We start from the raw sequence: 27,301 nt of genomic DNA on the forward strand, positions 1-27,301 counted from the left end.
CTTGAAAATATTAATGTTGTTGCTGATGCTTTTATTTTTCCTATATGCAAAAGCACAGAAAAAAACCAGTAAAATCAAACAAATCAAAAAAATAATATTTTAACATTTAGTTAAAAGTGAGAGTATAACAAATAATGAACTGAAAATTATTATTAATAATAATAATAATAATAATAATAATAATAATACATCGTAATCCGATTTTCAAAGTAAGAAACATTTTATTTACAATATTTTCAGTGCAAATTATTATTAACAAAATAGCACAACCGTATATCCAGACAACACAAATAATACATGAACACTGCTGTGATTTTCTGAGATTTCATTTATCACGTGAAACGAGTGGTTCATAACCTAAAAATAAAATTCACAACCGCATTATTTCCTTCAAATGAGGAAAACATGATTCACACAAAAGCTCTTGAGAGGAAAACGACAGTCAGGAAACACTGGAGGTCGCCGCAAAATAGATGTTTTGTAAATTTAAAATAGTCTGATGTTTTATTATTAGAGCCTTAAAGGGAGCAGGAAAAAACACACAATCTAATATAATTAACAAATTAATTTGGTCTATGTTCTTTGAGTCTGGGCTTAAATAATGTGTCATATTAAAGAAATAATATTGCTCCACTTGTTCCCAGGAATTAGACGAATACAGGCCTAACTTTACGTTGCAGATGCCTTATTGAATGTGACACTCCACATGCGTTTTAACATCACTGTCGTTCTTCTGTCAAAAATAATAATAAAAGTCATTGTTCATAACTAAAGCCTTCATATGAGTATCTGAGAGGCCTCCGTGTCTGTCGCTGCCGCCGCCGCCGCCGCCGCCGCCTCTGCGCTGCTCGCCGGCGCGCTCCCGCTCATGATCACGCTGGTTTTGTTTGTTTGCTCAGAAATGTCCAAATGTCCGTCAGAGTTTTCCTCCGGAGCCTCGTCGGACTCACACTCGCTCCGTCCCTCGCTCTCACACTCGGACTCCTCCTCCGCCGGCTCTTTGGGCTCCCTGCTGCCGGCCTCAGACGCGCTCTTGTCCGGCTGCTCCTTGTCCTTGTCCTTCTGAGCCTGGGCCTCTTTGGAGTGTCTCCACTTCATGCGCCTGTTCTGGAACCACACCTTCACCTGAAAACACACACACACACAGGCCCTGTTAGCTCACACTGTTTCTGTGCGTAATGCAGTGACATATATCCTGTTTGCATGGTCCATGTATTTAAATATCCTTAAATGTTCCTTGTATTTCCAGGTAAAATTTGCGAGAAGGGAATAAATACAGAAGGTGATTAAATACAACACGCTCCCTTATAATAAGGAAATATATGCTATATTGTAAACACTTTATTTCAGGAGACCTCTTTTACAAGAGAGACCTGGTCAAGATAGTGTAAATATAGTGCAAACATTATTTAACACTAGTAGACAACAAGGAATATGTTGCTATTCTAAGTATATTATTCTAAGTATATTATTCAAATGTAATATTTTAGATGGAAATAGAAATACAATGAGAAAATACGTGTTTTCAATAATGCTGACTTGTTGGGTGAGGTTAAGTAAGTACAGTGTGATGAAATGTAAACAACAACTGTGAGGTGTTGCTCAAGATTTGGTTCTCCGGTTGCACATTTCAGTTCTGATGTAGCTTTACAACTTCAATTAAATGTCTGGCTCTCTTCTGTGTTGTGTCAATTATTATGAATTCAATTTATAAATAAAGTTATTGTCCTGAGTTGAATCTGTGGAAGGAGTTCAGGTCACAAACATCTGCGTTTCCTCGTATGAGACAATTCGTATAAGAAGGTTTATGTGTACTATTATAAGCAGACGTTTTAATTTCATATCATTGCATTGGTTTGTCAGGATCAGAGATATCAGTGAGCACACTGAGGTCATTGTTCAAGTGCTGCAATTTGTCTGGGAATTTGTAGTTTTTGCAATTTGTGACTGACTTTACACATGCTGGGAAATGTATTGGCTGTTTCAAGTATTTTTTAGAAGACCTGTAATGCCATGTAGGGAATTAAGAATATAAAGGAAATATGTATATTTTAAAAAAACGTAATTATTTAATATGACAAAGTCCAAACTATAAGAAACTAAATATAATTATTTTATTTAAATCTGGTTAATTTCTTCTAAGGGGGGCTCATGACTTCAGTATTTTTAAAAACCTGGCTACGGCCCTGTGCTTTTATTGTTTTATTATTTATTTGGATCCACAAAACTTTTCCTGATTTCTTTATTCAAAGAAAATATATTTAATCAACACATTTCACTATCATGCAGTAAATAATATAACATATCCATGGTGTCCAACAATGAAATGACATTAAAACCATACATATATAAAATATTAAACATATTACAATTTAAACGAGTTGACAGATAAAACAAAAATGATCTATCCTGCAAAATAAATTTAAGGAAAACCTAAATAACTTATTTATTTTGAATGCTAACGAGACTAAAAACATATTTCTTTCATCTTTGATCGTTTTTTAAAATTTGGTTTGGGGCAACAACAAAAAAATAGACCTTGTAAAAAAATAATTCTTGCAAGATGTCCTCCTAAAATAAAAGCTTCATGTTCAGTTACCTGAGCGTCTGTCAGCCCGAGCATCGCAGCCAGCTGTTTTCTGTCCGGCTTGGTGACATATTTCTGTATTTCAAATCTCTTCTCCAGTCCTTTCCTCTGCAGGTTTGAAAACACTGCCCTCGACCACGACCTTTTCCTCTTGTACGTCTGTGGCATCGTGTCTTTAGTGAGGACAGCATAGGGACCTAAAACACACGAGGAGGACATGGGGTTAAATATATATATACAAAAAAAAAAAGAGAAGAGAAACCAGAGCAGAACATTTACTGCAGGTGTCTCACACCTCCAAACAAACAGAGAGCTGGACGGGCCAGTTTCCTGTCTGTTACATGTCCTACATGTAGTCTACCTGGGAAGGTGTCCTGAAACTGATGCTGGCCTGAATGCCTGCTGCTGCTGCCTAGTGAACTCATCATGGAGGACGCGTCGCTCATCCCGGGGTCTATGCAGGAGAAGTACTGGCTGGCCGGAGGCTGAATGGGGATCTGGATTCCTGACTGACGGTTCGAGCTAACGATGGATGTGAGATCTGTTACAGAGCGAGAGATGATGGGCTTCAGTCAGGAAACAAAGAGTCACAAGCTGGGGTGGGCAAGATGGTCTAGTATTTAGAGAGACCATCAAACAAAGTCAAAGCCTGGGTTCAAGTGTTACTGCACTTCCAGCTGATCCTGACCTTTCTGGTTAGGGGGCAACTGAGCAGAGGATTCCCCCACAGGGCTCCTTAAAGTGCACGTTATGAGGCTCTTACTACTCTGTGAACAAGCCTGTCACTGTTATAAACTGCTGCTTTTTACTCTAGTGTTGCTTTCAGTTTCTACAGTTTGGACTACTTATTGGTCTCATTAAAAAAAATACTTTAAGGCCACAAAACACATCTCTATTTATTGTTTTCATTGGCTGACATGACAGGAAGCTTCTCTATATATACACACACCACATATGTTTGGAAATTTAGCGTGTAATAAAATCTCACCTCTTAATGACGACTTGTCTTTGCCTTTTGGGTCAAAATCTGTCGACAATATCCGATCGATTCCAAATTTGAGGTCTTTGCTTGAAGGCGGGGGCGTTTGTTGGGAGTTATATGCAGTCCTGGAGACTGATGTTAGCTGTAGTCCGTGTCTGTGGTAAGGAGACGCCGGACTCACCCTCGCGCCGTACACGGACGGCTCCGGGGCGACGGGAGAAGGGCGCAGCGGCGAGTTGCCGGAGTGGCCGTGCTGCGCGCGGTGGTGGTGGTGTCCCATATGCACCATGAGGGCCGACGATCCCGGGATGTTCTCCGCATCCCCAGCCTGCAAAATGTCTGCGATGCAAAACGAGGGTTTCTTCATCGTATCCACAGCGAAGCCCCCCGCGCAGTACGCGGACCAGAGGCTAAAATTTGACGCGTAAAACGGGTTGAGCCCGGCCGTGTACATCCCGCAGCCTCTAACGCGCCTTATTGTTTCTCAGAAGAGGGTATAAACGGACAGGCATGTAAAAAAGCAGGGATGGCGTTATAGAGGGATAGATGACCGTCCTCTTTGTGTCAGTGCCAAAATCGCTCTCCCAACTCTGAAATCCAAACCCTGAAGTTCCACTCTGAAGTCCCTCCGCTGACACTGATTGGTCGCTTTCTGAGCCAATGGATGTTTTGCATTCGCGCACATCACGCCCTTACAAATGAGGATGGTGTGTATCCAACACACACACACACACACACACACATGACCGGGACACTTCGGAGAAATTTTGATCCTGAGATGACGGATTGATCACTTAAAGAGAACCCCCACCCATCACCGCACACAAAAACATTACACCCATTAACTCTCATGTTAATTTCCATTTTTCTTCGTGGAAATAAATCCCATCTCACGCCAGTGCGAGTGTGCACGCAGTGTATTAGAAATATTTTCAAGAAAGTCCGTTTTCATCCAAAGATATCTATATAACCCTGCAAAAAAAAAGAAAAGAAAAAGCCAAATCAAAAAACACGGCAAACGATTAGATAAAGTTTTAAAATAGGAATAATACATATTTTACATAGCGTGTAAATCATGTGACCTCGAGCCCAGGAGAGGCTCTATTAGCTCCACTCATCCTGTTTTTGATGGGCTGTGATTCGTGTTAAATGAGCGGATATTCCTGCTAGATTTGCCCCCAAAATAGAACCTGCTTTAGTATTTTAGGATACAGCAGAAATCCTTATTTCTTCCGGAGCAGAGGGGGGGACTTTTATAATGACTGTTAGAACTTCCCTTTTTCAATATTTGTGCAACTTTATCTCGACCTGCAAGTTGCACGGTGACGCAAATCCGTCCCCATGCTCATAATAAACAGAGGAAACCGATTCCCCTCTTAAAACCAAAACACAATTAACTTCAGAGGCGATACTTCATCCGCGAGGCCCCTGAAGATTCACACGTTGGGACCTGGTCAATAACATTTTATCATTTAAAACAGAAGAAATTAAAATGTTCTCTGCCGCTTTAACATGAAATAATTCGGCCTAATTGGCTTGAAGGAAAACATTTTGAATATTAGCACTAATAGGCGTGTATACTCGCGTGTATACTCGCGTGCATACGTTAAAGTTCATACACTTCCTATATTTTTTTCCTAAATGTCAACAGAAATGAACTCTCTCCCCTCTCTCCTGTCGTGCCTTGATACCGTTTCTCCCCCCCCCCCCCCCATCCTCCCCCAAACTCTCCGATCGCATGTTTCTCTCGCATGTGTTGAAACAATGGCTTCTGAAGCCCGCATTCATTTAGTCCTGATTCATGCGCGCGGAAGCGCCGATGACCCTGACTGCCTCCTATCATGCTGTTTTCGAGTGACACTTTTCCGGGTTAAAATTAGAAACAGAGATTTTAACGTTTGCCCTCCATCATACAGTCAAAACAATCCAGGGAAGAGGATGTAGCAGACGCAGCACGCCTCGAGTTATTTCAGGTGCTGATGAGCTTTTCAGTAGGAAGCATTAAAAAGCACAGGCCTCAGATCAGCCTGCACACACTGACTGCTCAACGGGTCAAACTGTGACAAGCTGGGGTGCATTTAAACATTTTTTTTAAAAAGGTTTTTACTTTTTCAGCTGCTGTACGAAGTAAATCCATAATTTGTGGTTTGCAATCATAAAAAAAACATGTTTTATTTCGGTTTGAAAAATATGATTTGTCTTCAATTAATTGTGTTTAACTATAGAAAGAAGGGGTATGCCACACAACTCATGGGGCACAACTGCCTGATTAAAAGATGTCCACACACACACACACACACACACACACACACACACACACACACACACACACACACACACACACACACACACACACACACACACACACACACACACACACACACACACACAGGATTTAAACAATATACCATAACATGGCTTTTATGTGCCACTCCATATGTCATTTCCTGACAAGAAATGAAGCATAAATTGAATTTTTTTCATGCATTTGAGGGGGAAATTTCTCTCCTTATATTTCTTATTTTATAATCCTAAAATAAAGATGACAGATCATTTCTTCCTCAGTGAAGAGAGACTTATAATTCTGCAATCTGATGATTACATTGCTTCATTAAATTATTGTTTTAATGTCCTTGTTTTTGCATTATATATGTGTGTGTGTGTGTGTGTGTGTGTGTGTGTGTGTGTGTGTGTGTGTGTGTGTGTGTGTGTGTGTGTTTTAATCCACCCACCACTTTGCCTTTATGTGTGCTCTTAAGAGAAAGGGAGCCAAGACATAAACATTAACCTGCAGCACAAAGTGTCATTTTGCTAACGCACAAAACAATAAACCTGAGATTGTTTCTGGCTTCATATCAACGCAGAATCCTTTACTGTAAAACTTCAGGTCTGAAAATGTTGTAAAAAAAAAAAAAAAAAAGCACACATTTGATCCACAAATCACTTGTAAAAACTGAAATATGACTTTTTCAGCCGGAGCCCCACTGGATACTATTATTCACCTTTATTTCCCTTTTCCAAGCCGGTCCTCTGCGGAGCCATAAATGATGTCAGGTGGGATTACTGCCAGTGCCTGCGACTCCTGTCTCTGGTTAAGGGACTGTAAGTACTCGAGGGCTGGATCTGTCTGCAACAATAGAAAACTCAGTCGTAAAAATCCTAAAAATAAAAGTCTTTTTCTGAAGTAGCTTGGAAACAGAATATTGACCTTGACCACTAAATACATTTTTAGTGTTTCGGACTTCCATGGCTGTGTTTTTCCAGAGTAATCCTGTCATCCCTTCAACACAGTCACTTCAATTCAGTGACAAATAAGTACATTTACTCAAATACTTAAGTATAATTCTGACATACTTGTACTTTACTTGAGTATCTTCATTTAATGTTACTTTAGCCTTCTCCTCCACTACCTGTCACACACTGTAGATTTTACTTTTTACCTTGTTAGATTAAGATTTTACATTAATAAACCTGATAAACTAAAGATAAACCATTTAAAACAGTCTAGTATGGTGTTATCTAAATAACTATATCAGGGTATATATATATATAAATGATGCAGAACATCAAAGATCCAGTGTTTTTTCCTTCTTTCCCTTCACATTTAATCATCTCACGACCCCCCAGATTTACTTTGGAGGGGCCTCACACCTCCAGTAGGTTGATAACCACAAGACTTCCTGCAGTAACTGTATATAAAGTAGTTAAAAGCAGCTCCAGCAATCTAATAATGTCATATAACACAATATATCAGTCAAAGGGGACATTTCCTCTTCATGAATAAGTACTTTTACTTTGATCCTTTAAGTATGTTTAGCTGATTTTGTACTTTTTAATGTAGGATTTTTACTTGTAACAAAGTACTTTTACATTGTTTAATCTACTTTTACTTAAAACACAATGACCTTATATAATAATTCAGCTAAAACACTATTAACTGAGAGGATGCAGCTCTACTTTAAGATGGATCGCCTTCGCTAAACAGCTCATACACTCTGCAGCACAGCTTAAACAAACAGCACCATAAATGAAAAGTCAAAGCTTTTATGAGTCACATGCCCGCTGTGGATGAAAACAAAGGCGTGCTGCTGTGCACCGCCGACTACCTGAAGTTTAAAGCGTCTGACGGAGCCCATTGTTGTCGCCTGATTGCTCGCTGAGTGTTTTTCAGGAAGCCTTATCAGGCGGAGGAAGACTGAACGAGCACCTCGCACTGAAGCTGCATCAGAGGCTGCAGGACAGAATTAAATGATTTCCATTATTACACTGAGAATTATTGCTCCCCCTCTGTAAGACTCCAGCTCCAAGCCAAGATTACTATTTCTGGCAATGTTTGCCTCAGGAAGGAACTTTCAGCAGATTTAATGGGACCTGGGCCATTGTACACAGCCTTCTGTATGGCACCCGGCCATCATTTACAGAGAGAAGGGGGGGAAAAGAAGTGAGGGATGTGTACGAAGTCCAAACAACACTGTCCCCGTTTATGTGATCCTGAATACATCCAATATATTTCAAACACTGAACTCTCTCTGGAGGTGGAGATGAACTCAAATGAGTTTTAATTTGTGTGCAGGAGGTGAAATGTCAGTCGTCCTGTCGTCTGTCTTCTTCTATAAGAAACATGACTTTATGTTCTTGGCAGTAAAAATAATTGCAGAGGAAGTGTTCAGGTCTTTCACAGAAGTAAGAAGAAGCAATACTACAAAGTAAAAACACTCTATTACAAGTCCTGCATTACCTCTTCATGGTCTGTACGCTTAGTTTAAGCTGTAACAATGCGTCATATTTCATATTTAAGTTGAAATAAAGTTATTATATGTAAAGTACGAGACTTTTTTTGAGCCATGAGGGGAACATCAGCTCAGAGAGTTACTTTACTAAATTAAATAATTAATAAGAGGCGACCTTTAACAAGCTATGTACAATACCTTGGACTATAGAAGGGAATTGTGCACATATTATATAAACAAAATATAAAGTATAAATGACCGTATAATAAATAAAGTACACATCTGTGTTGTTATCGCGCTCATGTCAGGCGTGTACATATTCATTGCATGTTTCTTTCCACATCGTCAGGTTGTGACAGGAGTTAAAACACGGAGAACATTAATGAGCCTGTGAAGGCAGTAAATGTACGAGCAGCACCCCCCAGTGACAAAATGTTCTCCCTTCTTGTTCTCTGCAAATGTAGTTTTTTCATTTGTTCTTATCAAACTACAAAACAAATCTACAATTCAACAAAAATACGTTTTAAATAAAAAGAAAAATGTAATTAAAGTCGTTGAATAGATCACATGGTTTTAATGTATATACTCCAGTGGTTCCCAATATAGGGTTCAGGCCCCTCCTAAGGGTCACAAAATAAATCTGGAGGGTCGTGAGAGGATTTATTGGAGAAGAAAGAACAAATAAATTTCACTAAACTTTATTTTTGAGGAATTTCTTACATTTTTCCTCTTTGTGTGAAATGTTCAATGATTTTACGTCTCGGGCTTCAAACTGTTATTTAAACGAAGCCATCTTAAAAGTTTAAAAGGCAAAATGTCTCTACCTACGAGGTCACAAGCCAAAAAGATAAAAAACTGGTAAAGCTTTAACAGTTTTATGTGTTTTTAATGTAAAAACCTAATCTGTGAAAAAGCTATTTATAATTAAAGCTGTCAAATAGTAAAAATCCGTAAACAAAGGGGACGAGTTTCTCTCTGAAATGTAATGAAGTATAAAGTGGCACAAAAAGGTAAAAGTACATCTCATTTATACTCGTACTTACATTCCTCCACTGCTTTTGTTTCTGTGTGTCGTCTATGTTGAGCGACTGCAGCAGCTGCGGCAAAGAGAAACAAACCATCATGCAGCAAACTGCACAAATCTGATCGCAGGAAGACGAATAAAACCCAAAATGTAAACTCCCGATCTGTACAGCCTGGACTTTGTTACAACTTTCTACCATTTATTTAGATTGTTATTGATAATATCTGGTGTTGACTGGAAACTTGTGCTTTAAATAAGTGTTACACTGACTCCATGTGGACTCACAGCAGGTGATGATTTGTAAACTTTCAGTAGTGAATGATCACATTTGTGGAGAGTAACTAAGTACTCCAGTACTTTACTCTCATGCAATGTTGAGGTACTTGTTCTGCTGCTTTATACGTTGAATCCACCACATGCATTTGATACCTTTAGCTCTTTACTTTGTAGATTGAGATTAATAATACTAAAATATAATCATCACATACAGATAAAACTTCACATTTTCAACTGCCGATCCAATCCAATATAATATACATTATTCTGCACTGTCCTGTAACACTTTTGTCGGCCTACTTTAACCTAAGCACACATTTGAATGAGTATTTCTACACTGTGGTGTTGCTACTATTCAGTCAAATATATGAGTACTTTTTCCACCACTGCTAACAACCTGTTGATCACCAAATGAAATAACTTTTTCGTTAACTCCTCTTCAAAATAAGGTCAAATATTGCACGTCGACATATTAAAATGAACCCGCTGGACTCTGATGTTATGAGTGAATGGCTGCCATGTTTCCTTTTGTGGTAGCATGCTTGACTCTTTGCTCTGCACAGTCAGTTTAAAACATTAAGTGGTCATTAGCTGGACATTGGAGTGGTAGACTAATCACACTCACCCCGGTCTGCCCTCCGCTGTAAACAACCTAAAGGATCTGCTTTAATGGAAGCTTTTAAACATGATGGTGACTCAGTGCCTTTGAGCAAAGCCACGTGTTTACTTTAGAACAGATTAAAGTCGCCTCTTGTGCGGCAGGTTCAGGGCCCTCTACAGCTCCAGTGTGCAAATGTACACAGGGTTAAATCACGTATTGTAAGCAGCGCTGCGAGCTAAACACTGCAGGAGGAGAGACTAATGGAAACACAAAAGGTCATAATAACAAACCATTAGGCCTGCTGCTGCTGCTGCTGCTGCTGAGCGAGCTGCCACGAGGAGAATACAACGCTGTTACTAATAATACAAACTTATTTACTTCAGATATGCTTGAAATACGTTTTTATAACAAGGGGAAAATAAAGCACATTATTTAAAATACCAAAAATAAACTATGGATGCTGACTGCTTTGCTATTTCCACTTGTCGTGCATTAAATTACTGGTTGATGCAGTATTAAAATGACGGTGTAGACATGCTTCAGGTGATGCATTAAAGACAGTCAGGCTGCAGCTGTCTGACGCACAGCAGAGCATCTCACCCTGCAGCTTCAATGGTTCACATCTCGGCCATATCACTCCGCAGCAGCGGGGAGAAAACACGATTCACCAGCTGAGAATCTGCAAACAGCAGCAGCAGCAGCAGCAGCAGCAGGTTTGAAAGTACAAAGCAGAGAGGTTTAATCTCATGCAAACATGCAGAACTTCTTTAAACACATGGAGATTATCAAGATAGTATCATTGTTGTGTATTACATTTTAAAGAAAGGACGTACACAGATTTATTAATAGAACAAAAGTCTATTTTAGATCCATCTATCCGTTTTAGTATTTCACAGGCTTATTTTTGCTCTGGGTTTTTAACAGCAGGTCTCAGGGGGGGGGGGGGGGGGGGTCACATCGCATCAGGACAAATTTGTCCAGAAAACAGCTACTGGAAATGTTCTTCCACACTGTCCCACGAGCCTCTTCTCTACTGTTTCGGGCCCTTTTTTTTTTAACCTTTCTTTTTTTTATCAGAGGCTGTAAATCTTGATCCAACTGTCTATCTGCAATATAGTCTATATGCTTCTTTATGCACCGGCTTTTACCGAAAGTAACACCCTAACATTTAAAATACTACGTAGTTATTTCCTAAAGGAAAACGTTTGCTTTAGATGCAGTCTCGGCTATATTTCTATATGGTTCTGACTGGGGGAAGCGAACTAATCGTGAAGTTAAAACAACTATAACTCTAAATTGCAATGTTCCTATAATGTAATAATATATCCTAGAAGATATTGTGTCAACATGTCATTGCGCGTTGTTCGAGTTGCAGATATTCAACTTCCAGAGTTGCGCATCATAAGAATATAGAGTTTACAACCATTATAAGATATCTCTCTCTCTCTCTCTCTCTTATATATACTGTATTATGGAGTTATTCCGCTTTATGCATGTCTTTATAATGTTACTGCAGACAACATCATGTAATGTCTTTTTTCATCAGTACATTGACAAGGCAGCAGCTCAGAACCAGAACCAGCCACACGCACACACACACACACACACACACGCACACACTGAAGAGCTGCGTTTCATTCTGTAGTAAAATGCTGCCATCTAGCGGTCATGTCGTATTTTACTGTGACACAATGTGTGTTCATTTTAAATCTTTTAAATCTAGAGTAACAAAACAACTAAATTAAGCAGGGCCCACAATGGTTCCCTTCTTAACAGCCCACTGTTTTTAAACTATTAGTCGACCATGTGACGTATTATAGGATTATGGTGACCTTTTGTATTTTGTTAAAATGATTGTAATCTGGTAAAATGTGTCTGGAATGAAGGTGCACACTCTTCACACATGCATATCAAATAAAAACATAATGATGGTAATTACTGTTAATACTAATTACTATTTAGTTTCAAAGTCAACACTTATTCGCAGCTGGTTATAGTTATGGTATGACATTTACTTCTGAATCAGTGTGTTCGTGTGTATTTGGACAATTAACACTTTTTCCTTCATCCTGTTCCTGGAGCTGGACAGAGGTCGTGTGTGTAGATCTCGGGGGAATCCTGCGTTTAACCTTTGACCTCCATTAAAGCACAGGAGCGGTCTTTAGGGAGGAAGTTGGGTTGACTCAGGAAGTGCCGGCAGGTGTCAGCTGCTGCTGTTGGGACTGGTGACACTGGACTCATTACTGGCTGCTCACTGAGCCGAGCTACTTTTTTCTGCTGCTGAACGTCATTTCATCACAATTTCGGCAGAATTTTTTTTATCTCATCGGAGCCCTGTGAGGCTGCGGAGAAAAGAAAAATGTTATTATGTACATTTAAAAACATTCTATAGTGTTTATTATACAATCTGTCATTTATTTTTTTTGTCCTTTGATGAAACACCGGATCCATCCGAACTGTATTAAGATGCAAAACACTGCAAACAAACCAACAAATGGTTATTTTAATTATTAATTAATCTGCTGATCCTTTCTTATTATTAATAAATTACTCATTTAGTATATAAAATGTCTTTAAATATCTTTTTTAAAGCAAAAAAAAAAACCGGAAGCTGCAAATAAATAAATAAATGATCAGAATTGTTGCAGGTAAACTCTCCGTTGACACATATCTATTTTTCCACAAGCACAATATTGTTTGAATCATGCAGCACACAACATGTTTGGGTTGTTCCAGAAGTGTATTTAAAAAACAAATCTTTTTGTCATGACATTACATCTCATCACAATGACTGTAGTTTTCTGCAGGTCAACACAGGCCTGAGTGAAAATGCTAAGACATCATTCAACGAGTGTGATTTAGTGACAGTTCCCTTTTTTTCTTAGTGTACGTTACAGCCTTGAACTACTTAATAGAGAAGGGGAAGCAGGATTTACAACAAGTGCAAATCCCTTTTTGACACATTTACATCTGTACAAATAAACACAAATTTAAGTCTCAGAAAGCAAATATACAGACGTAAACAAAACTACATTCAATTCTATATTCAACTGAACTGATGAGGAAACGACTCAGCACTTTGATTACAAAAAGAGATGTTGAACCACTCACTGTTGGCATTCAGTGAAAACATTTTGGCATAAGTCACACGGCACAGCAACACAAACAACATCAGAAACAACGTGGCAATGATCCAGTGAAGCAACAAAATGTGAATAAAACTAAAATATTTATTTTCATCTTGTGTGACATTGTGCTTTAGTGATTTTAAACAAAAAAAGGTCAGTTCAAGTTTTTTCTTTTTTAGAATATAAAGTATATAAAAGGGGGGGGGGGGGGTCAGGATCAAATGTTGAGACTGCAAATTATAACATTATTTCTCTTCAGAACTAACTTGAATAAATGCCTCCAAAAAGCCGTGTTATAACAATAAAGCTCCCTCAGACCGCTCGTCAGTTAAAGTCTGAGGTGTGAACAAGAACCATATTTGAAAAGAGACCGTCACTGACAAAAGGTGTGCAGTCCTGTTCTCAAGTTCTAGCTCTCGTCTCCGGTCTGCACCCTGCCGTCGCCCAGCAGTCTCTCCCTCTCCCCTCCCCCTCCCCCTCCCCCGGGCTGTCCTGCTCCTCCTCTGTGTGCACCATCGCAGCGCAGCACGGTATCCTGGCCAGCAGGGGGCGGTGCAGTCCATTGTAGAGCGCTGTACCCACCAGCAACACCAGGAAGCCCAGCACCTGCAGGCCGTGAAACTGCTCCCACCCGAGCGCCAGGCTCACTATCCAGATGACCAGCGTGCGCAGGCTGTCCAGCACCATCCGGGTCGTGGCGCTGATCTCTTTGGTGACGCTGATCCCGGCAAAGTTGAAGAAGGCGATGCTGACCGTGTTGCCCAGCAGAGCCAACAGGATGAGCGGCTGGTGTCCGATCTGACAGAAGGCGTCCAGCGCGTCCTCCAGGACCTGCCGAGGGTTGTCGCTGAAGTTGCCGACGTGGATGAAATACATCGGGATGAGAAGCAGCGACAGGACGACGAACCCGAAGAAACCTGGAAATAGAGAGCAGAATTTAAAATGACCCGTTACACAAGTTCAACCTTTTTTAACTTGTGGCCTTTTAAATTCAAATCTTCTTAGAAGCCGAAGTCCATTACTTTTATATTGTCACCTTTTTAGTCTGTAGGCCACACAGGACATTTAACATGTGTTGCCAAAGCACATTTAGGATTATGACAGATAATGGATGAACTTAGTAAATAGAATAGAGAATGAAATGAGTCAAATAATATACAAGTAATATAGGTAATCAAGTTAGTACGGCCTGTCACAAGAATATTTAAAACTCTACAATACTCTATTATAGATCGTGTGTGACTGTTATCTGTTGGAAAACAATGATTCACAACTGTTGTGGTTTTACTTTGACTCCTTCTACTTGTGTTCTTCTGTCCTTTTGTGAGTTGGTGGTTCACGACCAATACCAGAGTTTTAGGTCAAAAAATGTTCCTTTTGGTGTTCCTAGATCACATGTCGCATGTAAACTGCAGACGAACACATGCTGTACCTTCAATACCAACAGCCCGCAGAGGATGGACGTCATGTTTGTAGACAAACTTTTCCTCCAGGACCATCTGCACCGAAACAATGACCTGCGCCATGATGATCAGAAGGTCTCCTGCGGGACAGAAGAAGATAACAAACAGGTGTCATAATAAAACTTAACCAACCAAATAAAGCGCAACACTTTGTTCACTTTCCTTTCCTGCGACACCGTGGGCTCTAAGCGATCTATAATGCATGGTCTGGGCGCATTTACTGCAGAAAAAGAAAGCACATAACTAAAAATCCACCTCACCTGTGATGATGTCGCTGAGTTTGTGCGTGTCGTCTTTGTGCCCGCTGAAGAAGTCAGCGAGGCCCACGATCACCAGGCCCACGATGGTGGTGAGGATGCCGAGCCACTGACTCTTCGCCAGGCGTCGCCCCAGGAACGCTACAGAAAGCAGCCCGGTGAAGATGATGACAGCTCCGCGCAGCATCTGGAAGCTGGAGGCGCTGGTCATGTTGAGAGCTGCGAAAGCGAAAAATCAATTTTGGACATTTATCATCGAGTATTACACAATTGTTGTTTTTCATGACAGGACTGAAAGCTAGTGGCTGCGTAACACACGCTGTGACGTAGAGGAACACAAAACATCTTTGATTTATTCATCTTTTCCCTGAGCAATGCATTCTTTAAAACAGAAGGAGATCATCTGTTCTGGTTCACCGACGAGAGTAAAGTCTTTACATTTGACCTTTAAAAGGGCCGAATGGATCAGGACACAAACACTCATGTGTCCCGTAAAAACAACATATGAGCACTTCGGCGTCCTAACATCCAGCAGCGCAGAGCACTTTTTATCACTCGGGTATACTGACAGCATACTGCCAGCTCACCCAAACCTGGAGGGGAGCCAGCTGAGGCGCAGGGGGAGCAGGAGCTGTCAGAAGAAGAGAAACCTGAGGAGCAGACTGCCTGATCGCTCTCTCCTGTGGTTCTCAATGAGTTCTGCAGCCCCTCTTGAAGAAAGAAACGTGAAGAGCCAACGCCTTAAAGCTCACAGTACGAGTGAAGAGACTGAAGGAGGTTCAGAGCGTTCACAAACAGAAGACTTAAACAAATAAGGAAGCACAGACGCTAAGCTCCTCTCATCTGTCAGCTACTCCAGAAACTCTGCCGCTCTCTGAAGTAAAGAAACAGCAGACAGTTAACGTCACATGCTTTTCTTTAAGAGGCTGTGGACCTCCTGGAGAAACACGGGAATAGAGATCAGGCAGGCGTGTCGATCTTGGATTCAACAGCTCGTGTTCCTCTCACAGCTCCTCCATCCAGCAGTCACTGATGCGTCTCAGACGGGTCCCCTGCAGGCTTGTGTGAGCGGGAAGTGTAGATATTCCTGATTGATAAAACTGCTCAGCGTGTGTTGCCTCGGCCCTGTTCGCCGGCCCGCTGTGCAGGAAGTCGGCTAACAGTGGTGCAGAGACACCGCAGCACTTTACAGCTTCTCTCACTCGCTTTGGCTCAATTCTTGAATGAAGTTAAAATCTCTGAACAATTCATTTGTCATTAATTCAAGCAAATGGCACATGTTTTGGAAAAGAATAAGAACATTTGTCTACAATTTCCACATGGCTTGAAGTCGTCTTCACAACTTCTAAACCTTTATGGAATGAAAGATATTATTTTTATATATATATTTTTATATATATATATATATATATATATATATATATATATATATATATATATATATATATATATATATATATATATATATATATATATATATATATATATATATATATATAATATCATACCATACACACACACACTACAGTAAGCAATTAGTGTCCACAGAACAAAAGAGATGTGTATGTAAGAAACACGAGTGCTATGGTGAAGACACATCTGAACATTTTGGTTTACAAGAAGATAAAACGTGTTTTAGTTTTTGCTGCATTTACCAATTCACCGACACACTAACGAGGCTTTAAAGCACACACACACACACACACACACACACAGTTGTGACATTTGCGGCGACAGTTTAGAGAAGGTTAAGACTGAACATTTAGCAGATGAAGGCTTCCAAAGGTCACTTACCAACATACATGATGGAGGTGGCCGTCATGTCGCACATGGCTGGTGCGAAGAAGACGAGAGGGTTGAAGCTCTGTGCTGCGTTCATACTCGGCTCGGGTCGACGTCTGTCATGGCAAATTAAGATGTAGAAGACGGCAAGGCAGCTCAACTCTCCCAGAAACATGCCCACTGCCTGGAGAGCGGGAGGAAGACAAAGAGAGGGAGAACAGCTTGTAATTGACTTTTTATATTTGGAAACAGCAGTTGAGAAAGTAATTACGGATTGGATTTAACTTTTGGCAGCACTTTGAAAGGTGTGCTTGTTTGAAGTGGAAAGGTAAACATGTGCATATACTGGATACGGCCTGTGGTTAATAAGAGCTGGGTATAATTTCAACTCTCATATCTGGCTTTGAAGTCTTTTTACAATTCTGTCACCTGCAGTTTATTACCTTACCTGCACAAACGGGTGAGCAAACGCGTGTTCGGGGTCATCATGACAACCCTTCGCTGAGAACATGTCAGCCCATCTGTCAGACAAGAAAACATTATTACAACTTAATGATGATTATTTGTACACAACTAAAACATGCATAGAATGAGGAAGGGGTTCGCCTCGCAGCTAGAGCTGCAACACTTAGACGATTATTCAACACTTATTGTGATACGTGGTTCCAGCCTCTCACTCCTCGCTGCCTTCCTGTCATATATAATATTCAACTGAACATATTTGGGTTTATTGGACTGTTGGTGAGACAAAACAAACTATTTGAATACATCACGTTCAGCTGTGGGAAATTCTAACAGGTGTTTTTGACTTTTTTCGGACATAAGTAACCGATTAATGGACAACAACTCAGCTTTACACCCATTTAGAGTCTAGAACGGAGTTTTATTGTACTGAATATTTCACATTATGCCTCCGTTTGACAAACTAATGTGTTCCACTGCGCCCTCACATAAAATACTGTACAGTCAGACAAAAATGATTTGTCACTTGTGAAGTGAATGAGTCCAACTTTTACTGTCAGAGGAAGCGTGATCATCATGTGAGCGTCCTGCAGACTTCAAAATGCAAGACAAGGGAATGTGGTCTATAAAAGGTGATGATGCAGCACTTCCTTCAAATGTCACAACTTCTGAGCGCATCAATACAAGTAGGAAACTTGATCCAAATGTGCTATTCCTGTGTATTTGTAGTCACGGTGTTTGTGGTTAAAGATCTTCACACGGTGCATGTCTGCACGACAGCAAAGAGGGAACTTGCACTAAAACTATCAGCCTCCCTACATGCTGTATCTGATCTCAGCTGAAGGGCTTTAATAAACGCAGTGAAGCGGCGCCGTGTGACGAGGCTGGTGTCATGTGACTGGAGTGAAACTCTACCTAGGTTCTGATAATCTTCTGCGAGCAACATGACACAACTCGCTTTGTGTGACACATTAGCCCTCAAACCGACATTTTTGAGTTTTGTTTAGCCGATTAAACCGACACAAAGGACTGCAGCGTGTGAGTCAGGCAGCAGAGCGCTGACATCCCAGATTATTAGGGAAGTGAAAAAAAAAGGCTGGATTCCTTGTTTCACTGAAACTCTTCCTATCGTGTCAGTAATAAGAAAGGACTTAAATATATTAGTGTGGTAAATCATTTCAGTTATCTATCAAGGGAAAACACCAAATAGTCTCTCCAACCTTTCAAATTTTTACAGTTTTTATATAACTGTACAGTATGTAGAATATCTTTGAGATTTAGAGAGTTGGTTGGAAGTTTAATCAAATAATTGAAAACATAATCTACGGGTTAATTGATAATGAAAATAGTTGTAGCACTTAATATATGAGGAGTAATTTCAGGACTGAAATGATTAGTGGATTTATCAATTTGCAAACAATTGTCAACTATTTTGATTTAAAAAAAAGACAATAAACTAATTTTTTTAAGTGTGAAAAAGGCAGCCATTTGTTTTTGGTTTGTGTGCAGGGTCTGCTATTAAAAAAGGTAGATTAAAAGTTTAGAAACACACAATTTAAGTCATTTATCAAGCAAACATTCAATATTTACTGCTTCTCATTTGTGAGGATTTTCTGCCTTTCTGTTTTAAATCACTGTACTTTGAATATCTTTGGATTTTGGATTATTAGTTGGACAAAACAAGACATTTGATGATATAATGGGCTTCTTTTTTTTTTTTTTTACTTGTTAAATACTAGACTTACCTGTGGCCTACAAAGCATGTTTGTTTAACACAAATAGCTGATAATGACATTATATAAGTACAGAGGCAGATCATTTTGCAGTCATTTGATTACATCTGTATGAAGTGTCTTTAAATCATGAGTCGCTTCCTGACAGCAATCTTATCAATGTTGTCAGTAGCATTGTAATGTCCGTCCTCACTCACACATTAGCTTTCTGTAGCTTCCCTTCACACTTGATTTGAATGTGTATTAGCCGTTTGACAAGCTAACAAGCTAACGCTAACACTTTGAAACAAGCTAGCTTGATTAATTAGCTAATAAGCGCAACAGTTAACAACCGTTGACATTCAAACCGTAGACTGTAACGGTTAAACACGGGTCCAGTTGTACCAGCAAAGTCTAATCCACTAACTATAAACACATGACACCAGTACGAAAACATATTTAAATATACTCACTTTGCCGATAATGTGTTGAGAGAGCCAGTTGTGAGCATAAGTCCCGCGAGGAACAGCTGGTAATTAGTCCAAGCCATGCTGGACGTGTGTACGGGACAAAGCGGGAACAGACGACCACCGAGCTGTGTTCTGCGTGGAGAGACGCCGGTTGTTGTTCACACACTTCTCGGTGGGATCTCCTCTGACTGTGAACGCCACATGACAGGTTAAGTCAGCTGACCAACTACGCGCTGCCTTCACGTCCTGTCGGAAATGACGGTATAGGCATAAGTGATGACGAGAACACATCAAACATTTACACAATATATATCCAAATAAAATCAATATGGAAAACAAATGTAATGTTTGCAATGGTAAATAATATATAATTTATATACATAAATGGGAATTAGGTTACCCCCAATTTCACTAGACTTTTTCTGTGAAATAAAACTTTTTTTCTTCTTTTCTTTAAAACAAAAGTTTTATCATTAAAGTTTATTTATCCTCATTCCATTTCTTTAATTGTTCTTATTATTTTATGAATGTATATAAATTCATATTCTTGTTTCTCTCTACCATTATGTTGAGTACATGTCTGCAAAGTTTGTATATTTGAATTCTTTTTTTTTTTAATAAAGATTGAAATTATGAATTGATTTATGTACAAGAAGGAAGATGAAAGTAATGTTTTAAATTAATCTTTAATTCTATTTTAATGGCCAAATTCAGCATACGGATTCAGCAAATTCCTAGGCCTCGTTCCTGTTTTTGATTTTTTTTAAAGGTACATTGATACAGTACAATATGATGAAGTTCTCCCTAAATCTTAACACTATGAAAAAGGATGCTTTTATGTACAAACATAGTTTTTTGCAAATGTTTAATAACATGAAGAAATGACTGATGGTGTTATAAAACTAGAGGAACTGTACTTGTCACTGTTGCTAGTTTAATAAAAACGATATTACTTTGTATTTGTGAGTTTAATATATAAGTAAATATCCAAATAACAAATAGCATATATACAAATATAATATATTACCTTGAAAACAACAGTTGAGAAACCTTTGATTATATCACATGATCTTTATAACCTTTGCTCAGTCAAGTTTCCATTCATTTCAATTAATTCCATTAATTTAAGTGCCAAATAAATAAGATAGGAGTTTACGAGGGGACCTTAAAGGCAGCATAATATGCATCATGGATGAACAGCAGGGGGCGTCAAAGACCAGGTAGACCATCCAGCACTTGAAAATGGGACCACAGTAAATGTTCCCCTCCGTGGCCTCACGTTGCTTAAAATTAGACCATGCATTCCACTTTCCCATGAGGATGCTGTTCTTTAGCGCTTATGATGTCAATTCGAGGCTTTTTTAAAACCTACAAATGAAGCACCAATCTAAAATAAATCAGATTGTAAGTTAAATTAGTGATGTGCAGGTTAATCCATAGAAGAACCTGAATAAAATATATTAAAATGAACTGCAATTTTATGATACCTGCACCTTTAATCCTCTGTGGCACTGCACACACCAGACTGGAGGAAATTAAGATATCACACACGTATTTTAAGGCTTATTATGAGCTCTTCTCCTTGTTTCACTCCTCTGGTGTTAGAGGGTGCTTTAACAGTACTCTTCTCTCTCCCAGACAGCTGATGAGATCAAGGAGTTGTACTGCTCTGTGACTTTGTGAAGTGTCTCATCTCTCCTCACTCCTCACTGCAGAAAAAAAACCACTTAACATTTACCTATCATAACTCTGTTCAAGTGCTGTTATAAATTCAAAAACCTCGGGCTGGCTACTGTACAGATTTCCTGCATGGGTGTCGTACTTTTAATGATTTTAATTTATGATGCATTAACCTTTAAAACCATGACAGGATGCTCTACCCTACATCCATTCAAAGCAAGTCTGGATCCATCTTTTCCATATTCTATGTATCATTTTGTCTATATTTTGGTTTTCCTTCTTAAAGTTTCTTTTGGGGTTAAGATGTTCTCCTTATCTGAAGCAAAGGTCCAAAAGGTCCAAAAGGTCAGAGGATGTTGTATGCTGTACAGACCTGTACATAGCAGATACAGGTAAGGTAAGGACCAGCTTCTCCATGCAACAATAAATAATGCAATTAATACATTTGCTCAAACATCATCTTCAGTGAGCCTGCAATTCTTTAAATGTGCCCTTGAAAAAGAGCCACAACATCTGTGGCAGCCATAAAATAAATACGAGTGCCCAGGAGCATTATCATTTCACGCTGAATGGCCCGGAAACATTTGATTGACAGCTCAACCTCCAGTGGTGTGAGGTTGGACCTGCGGGTGGGAAAGGTGACGAGGCAGCACTTTCTGTGACACGCAGCTCATCCGAGGCCACCCGAAATGTCACATGGCAGGGTCAGCTAAACAAACTGATGCGGGTCACAGCTTGTTTAAACGCTTCAAGTGAGAACTGTGCACCTTTCTGACCGCAGAATAATTCACGATCACCGCTCTGCAACGTTCACCTGTGCATACTTTACATAGATATCACTGGTGACCTTGTGATGTGCTGTTACATAACGTGTGCATCTGCTCTGTGCAGAGCAAAGATCACCTGCAGACTAGTGCAATCATATAATCTAATTACCTTTCATAAAAAGTTAAAGTGTGATTATATGACTGAGAAAGCTATATCATAAAATGACTTTTATTCAAAACTTCTTTAGAAATCTTTCAAATATGAGAAATGCAACTAAAGATGACATTAATTTAAGCATTGTTTTCAGCGGTAAATGATAATTACATACATGAACTAATAAGGAGTAATAGATAGTGATAGATGAAGTTTCCTGATATTAGCTTACAACTCCATTATGGCGTTTTATAAACCATTTATACTGACACAGATTTATAGTTTTGTAATAACATGGCAGCGATCCTGCTTCACTGATCAGCATCAAGCCCGGTTGTTTTGTACAGCACCACCTGAGCACATATAACATTGTAAAATATACATCTAAACAGTTGATTTGAAGGCTTTTTGTTGCTAATTCAATCCTGACGTTGTCGTAGCTGTCACAAGCTGTTAAATATGTTAAAACTGGGAGGCAGAGGCCTGATTGGCATTCACACATCAATATCTTAACAAGCCCTTCAAAAATCAGCTGTCACATGGAACATTTTATGGGATTGTTTCTCTGAAAAGCCTCTTATATAATTCAGGTAATCCATAAATAAACCATTGTGAGGAGAGGTACGAGCAGCTCAAAATAAAAGACAAAGGAAATTAATATCTTTGAGGGTTTTTAGAAACCCCTCAAACTGTGGAGATGAAGAATGAAACGCTCTTCTATACCGAGATCCAATAATTCATTCATTCATTTACCTCAGATGTGCACGCTAATTGAAACATTCAGGTCCTAATGGTACAAATGAGGATGTAAGTTACGTGTAATAATTGTTTACGGGGTTTTACGCTTTAAAAATACTTTAATCGATTTAGTTGTCTAAAGGTTTTACATTTTGAGGGATTATTTCCCTGAAAGCGAGCAGAGGATCCCTTTAAAAAGCTGTATTAAGGCAGGTTTACCGTATAATATGCAGATAATGTGACAACAAAAGCAGCCAAAATAACCCGATAAAGCTCTCAATTCAGAAGTTGAAACTGTCGTGAAATGATACACGAGTTTTGAAGGGAATCACACACAGACACACATTCATCACACAGACACACATCATCACACACACACACACTGTACCTCAAGCAGGGTTTGAACCCTTGGTGCCACATTGCTGGTCGCAGTCCTTCGCCACCGCACCATCTCCAGTGCTAATTACACAACGAACCAGGAAGATAAAGGTCAGACTAACGCTGCAGCTTCTCCATCAACCTGCAGAGGAAGTGTGCAGACTTCAGACTGAAACAGATTGATACTGAAAGATGTTCAAACCGTCTCAAACCGTTGTGTCTCCAAATCAGGTCAGCTCACATTATCTGTTAGAGTCCTGATAGCTCAGCTGGCAGACGTGGTGCTTTGAAGTCTGAAGGTTGTTAGTTTAAGTCCTACCTAGACTTTTTGTGTTTTCCTTCTGACAACCCTGAGGCAACTGTTTCATAAAGGGGACTCTTATTGTGAAAAGCCTGTCTTGAATGACCCTTATGACTCAGTCTTACATATAAAGATACTCAGAGTGGATCAGAGCCTGATTTAATCAAAATGTCTTAGTTAAAAATAACTTATAGGTCATTTTCATATTGGCAGACCCTCGCAACATTTGGCTAAAAGACATGTCCTAGAAACACAGAAAGAAATGTGTTATGTTTGCATTTGTGCTGCTGTTGACCATCACCACCACACAACGGCACTAAAGCATCTTAAAGTGTACATTCATGTCTCTATAGTACATTCATTTGGTATGATTCTGATGTTCTTATACCATGTAATTATTCATCTCACCCCTCTGACATTGAGGTCAGTGAAATGCTGCAGCTAATGGATTAAGAGCTAACAAGTTAATTAAACATGAGGATCAGTGGTTGTGCGATATTATCCAATAGGAGCGATGAGGAGATACAATCAAGAACAATCCCACAAACATGCTTTAATGGCCAGTTGTTGTTTTTTTAAATAGAATATTTTATTTTAAATTAAAATCTTAACTTCCAGGCTCCTCCAACAAGGCGACACGCAGTATACTTAAGACATAAAATAAGGAAATAAGAAATAGAATAGTGCAATAAAATAGATCAAGAGATATAATGGTGCAAGCAAAATGCAGGATAAGTAAAATATATACATATAAAATAGAATTAGACAAAAAAGAAAGTACAATTGTAAATACTGCAGTGGATTTCAATACTTCCACATATTGTTGAAGTGATGATTGAATTAGCCTTCCACCTGCCTCCTGCACTGCTGAGCAGCAATATCAGAATTTATATATTTTTTAATCTAAAATTGTCAGTTGTTATTATATTTACATTCATTCTGTGACTGCAGTTCCTTGTAGGAAAACGTGGATCATCACTACTGGCATTGTTTAAATTTTTGATTTACTGCATTGCAATTTATTGCATGAGCTTTCAATACCAGAATAAAATAAACAACAGCTACCACGAACTCTGCAGACACAAATTAAGACTTCCAGGCAGAGCTATTGTTTAAATAACATTCTTTCCTTTTTGGAAAATCTCACGTGTAAGTGAAAGGTGAGATTCAGGAACAGAGGTCAAGTTAGGATTGCAAATCTGTCGCCAAACTGTATATAGAAAACTCACATTTTTTAGGAGGTTTGAAATTGAAATGATTGAAACATCATTCACCATTGTTCCATGACGCAGCGGGGCTCGCAGCAACACGAGTGAGTCCATATTTGGTGAGGGTGAGATGTGACTGTGTGTCTGGCCTCCTAAAAAAACAAGACTGCTTAGATTTCAATGGTGGTTTTATGGACAAACAATGATGGATAGCTTCTTTAATGTATACTGACACCTTACCCTGAACAGAAACTAATGGGTTGAACTAAAAGAAAAATACAATTATAAAATGAGAATCATTGCAGGAGAGGCAAAAAATAAATCTTGCTTAATTGCATGTTGTTTTTCATGTGTGACACAAACTGCAGACCTTCTATTTCACACAGCATCTTTACTGTTTGCTTTGCAGATTTTTAATAAAAATAATTTGAATATGCTGTGTAATATAAAATCTGACGCCGACGCACCTGACCCGCTGTCTCCCCTGTCCGCTCGTCTCCTGTCTAACTATCATCTACTGTATCAGAAACACACCGGCACAGTTGCCGTGATTATGCGTCAGTCGCTGAGGGCTGTCATTGGTTACGCAATCACTCTCCAGCGGTGCGCAGCGTGCTATAGCCGGAGCCTGTGCTCCCTGAAGTACCTGCATGGCCTGAAGAGGCCTTCAAACACACAGGGCTTTACAGGAATTATTAAGTAGTTTGTCCCTTTGAGAGATTTCAGTAGAGGAGGATTAAAATGGAAAGTATTCTTGAGACAGAAAAGAAAACACACCTGGGGTTTGTTGTTCACTTTTCTTTTACACTGAGCCCACTATTCTTTTTATACTTCTTTATATTGACTGTGTATGTGAAGTGTGTTAAAAGTGAAAGGAAGTTTCTATTAATCATATAAAGACATTATGATCATGGGCGGCCTCTGGGCACAGACATGCACAAAGCCCCACAACCACACTGGAGGTATAGATGTTTAGCTTCTTTATTGATGTTGTTTGGTGTCTCTTTATATTGGTTTTGTGTCTCTTTGAGGTCGATTGTAGTTTTTGTGTGTCTCTGTATTTGTTTTATGTTTTTTAAAACATGTCAATTTAGGGTTGCTTTGTGTCTTTCTTCTGATTGTTGGTGTCTTTTGTGGTTGTTTGATTCTTTTGTGCTTGTTGGTGTCTCTTGTGGTTGTTTGATTCTTTTTGTGCTTGTTTGGTGTCTCTTTGTGGTTGTTTTGATTCTTTGTGTGGTTGCTGTGAGTCTCTTTGTGGTTGTTTTGATTCTTTTTGTGGTTGTTTGGTGTCTCTTTGTGGTTGTTTTGATTCTTTTTGTGGTTGTTTGGTGTCTCTTTGTGGTTGTTTTGATTCTTTTTGTGGTCATTTTGAGTCTCTTGATGGTTTTTTTGTGTCTCTTTGTTGTTGTATTGTGTCTCTTTGTAGTTGTAGAGTCTGTAGAGTCTTTTTGTAGTTGCTTTGTTTCTTAGTGGTCATTTTGAGTCTCTTCCTAGTACGTACATGTCTCTTTCAGTAACATTTTGCAGGTGAAAACCAGGAGGGCCCCTGATACTTCGGGCCTCGGGGTCTGTGCCTGGTAAGTCACTACAGTAATCCATCCATGAGAATGATCATCAGCTTTTTATATGAGAGAGCAGCAAATCACTGGACATATAAGGAACTGCAGTGCATACAGTGTGAACATTTTTAAAATTAAACTTAAAAGGTGGTCAAAATGCACACATATGTTCTCATGAAGGAACATTTTACATATAAGTGTATAATGTTTGTTTGAGTGATACATCAGAGGTGAGAAAAGGAATAGAGTATTGTAAATGATTAAACACTTTTCTTGTGAGGGATTACTGTTTTGCGAGAGCATAGAAGGGTATTACATTTTTCTCTTTGCCCATATCCATACTTTTGATTTATTTTAAAAAGAGATGAAAATTGTTGCATTAAAAAATGACGACTTTTATCTCTGCCAGTTCTGCACATTTTCAATTTATGGGGATTTGAACTCAGACTCTTTATGCTTCTTTCGCAGCCAAGACATTTGAAGCTTTGGTAATATCATCTCGCACATAAAACTAAATTATCTTATATAACAGCAGCTTAACGGCTGTATCACTCTTGTTTCAAACGTAAAGGTGGTTGGAATATTTTGTGAGCACGGAAACGTTTTGAATTTTCTGTTGAAATATGAAATCAGGTACATCATTTAAATGTTTTTCCTCTTTTAGTTATATATGGTTCAAATAAATTATAATTAAAGTTGTGGAGAGTCTTGCTTTTTAAAGTGACAAAAGTTTCAGATAGTTTCCCCACAGCTGTGATGGGACTTTGAGTGCAAATTTGCTGTTGTTAAATTTCAAAATGGCATTTTTGATTATTTTGCATTTCCCGTAAATAAACAACGCGATTCTCAGAAATCTCTTCAATTACAGAATACATTTTTGTCTCATATCTTGTTTTGAGGGTTTAGTGTGATTCTTGTAATTGAAATTCAGTATGATGATGTCAAGGCCACTTTCATTTTTCTTTTCTTTAATGCCATTTGGATCTCTTCTCATTATTGGAGGCTTCATTGGGGCTATTTCTAACTGAGTATGCCTTTATCA

At 39.1% G+C, this 27,301-nt stretch overlaps 2 protein-coding genes across 3 annotated transcripts; both read right to left on the reverse strand.

The window, feature by feature from the left end:
- Positions 1-201: 201 nt before the first annotated feature.
- Positions 202-4,338, reverse strand: hlx1 (H2.0-like homeo box 1 (Drosophila)). 2 transcript variants are annotated; one of them, XM_029462600.1, is made up of 4 exons: positions 3,576-4,338; positions 2,949-3,128; positions 2,600-2,784; positions 202-1,125 (listed from the first exon to the last, which is right to left on the reverse strand). In XM_029462600.1, exons 1-4 carry the CDS (start codon positions 4,021-4,023, stop codon positions 778-780), a joined length of 1,161 nt encoding a protein of 386 aa, XP_029318460.1. In that variant the 5' UTR covers positions 4,024-4,338; the 3' UTR covers positions 202-777. The 2 variants fall into 2 exon arrangements, with proteins under 2 accessions (XP_029318460.1, XP_029318461.1); XM_029462601.1 differs by lacking the exon at positions 2,949-3,128 and having other exon boundaries at positions 3,576-4,335.
- Positions 4,339-12,921: 8,583 nt separating this feature from the next.
- slc35f6 (solute carrier family 35 member F6) lies at positions 12,922-19,680 on the reverse strand. The gene is given in 7 exon segments (XM_029426012.1): positions 12,922-13,794; positions 13,797-14,245; positions 14,761-14,871; positions 15,052-15,267; positions 16,843-17,014; positions 17,279-17,351; positions 19,478-19,680. Coding segments are annotated over 7 exon segments (1,155 nt in total). The 5' UTR covers positions 19,555-19,680; the 3' UTR covers positions 12,922-13,737.
- Between the last annotated feature and the right edge of the window lie 7,621 nt (positions 19,681-27,301).

The sequence above is a fragment of the Cottoperca gobio genome, chromosome 24 (genome assembly GCF_900634415.1).
Source record: "Cottoperca gobio chromosome 24, fCotGob3.1, whole genome shotgun sequence".
Lineage (NCBI taxonomy): Eukaryota > Metazoa > Chordata > Actinopteri > Perciformes > Bovichtidae > Cottoperca > Cottoperca gobio.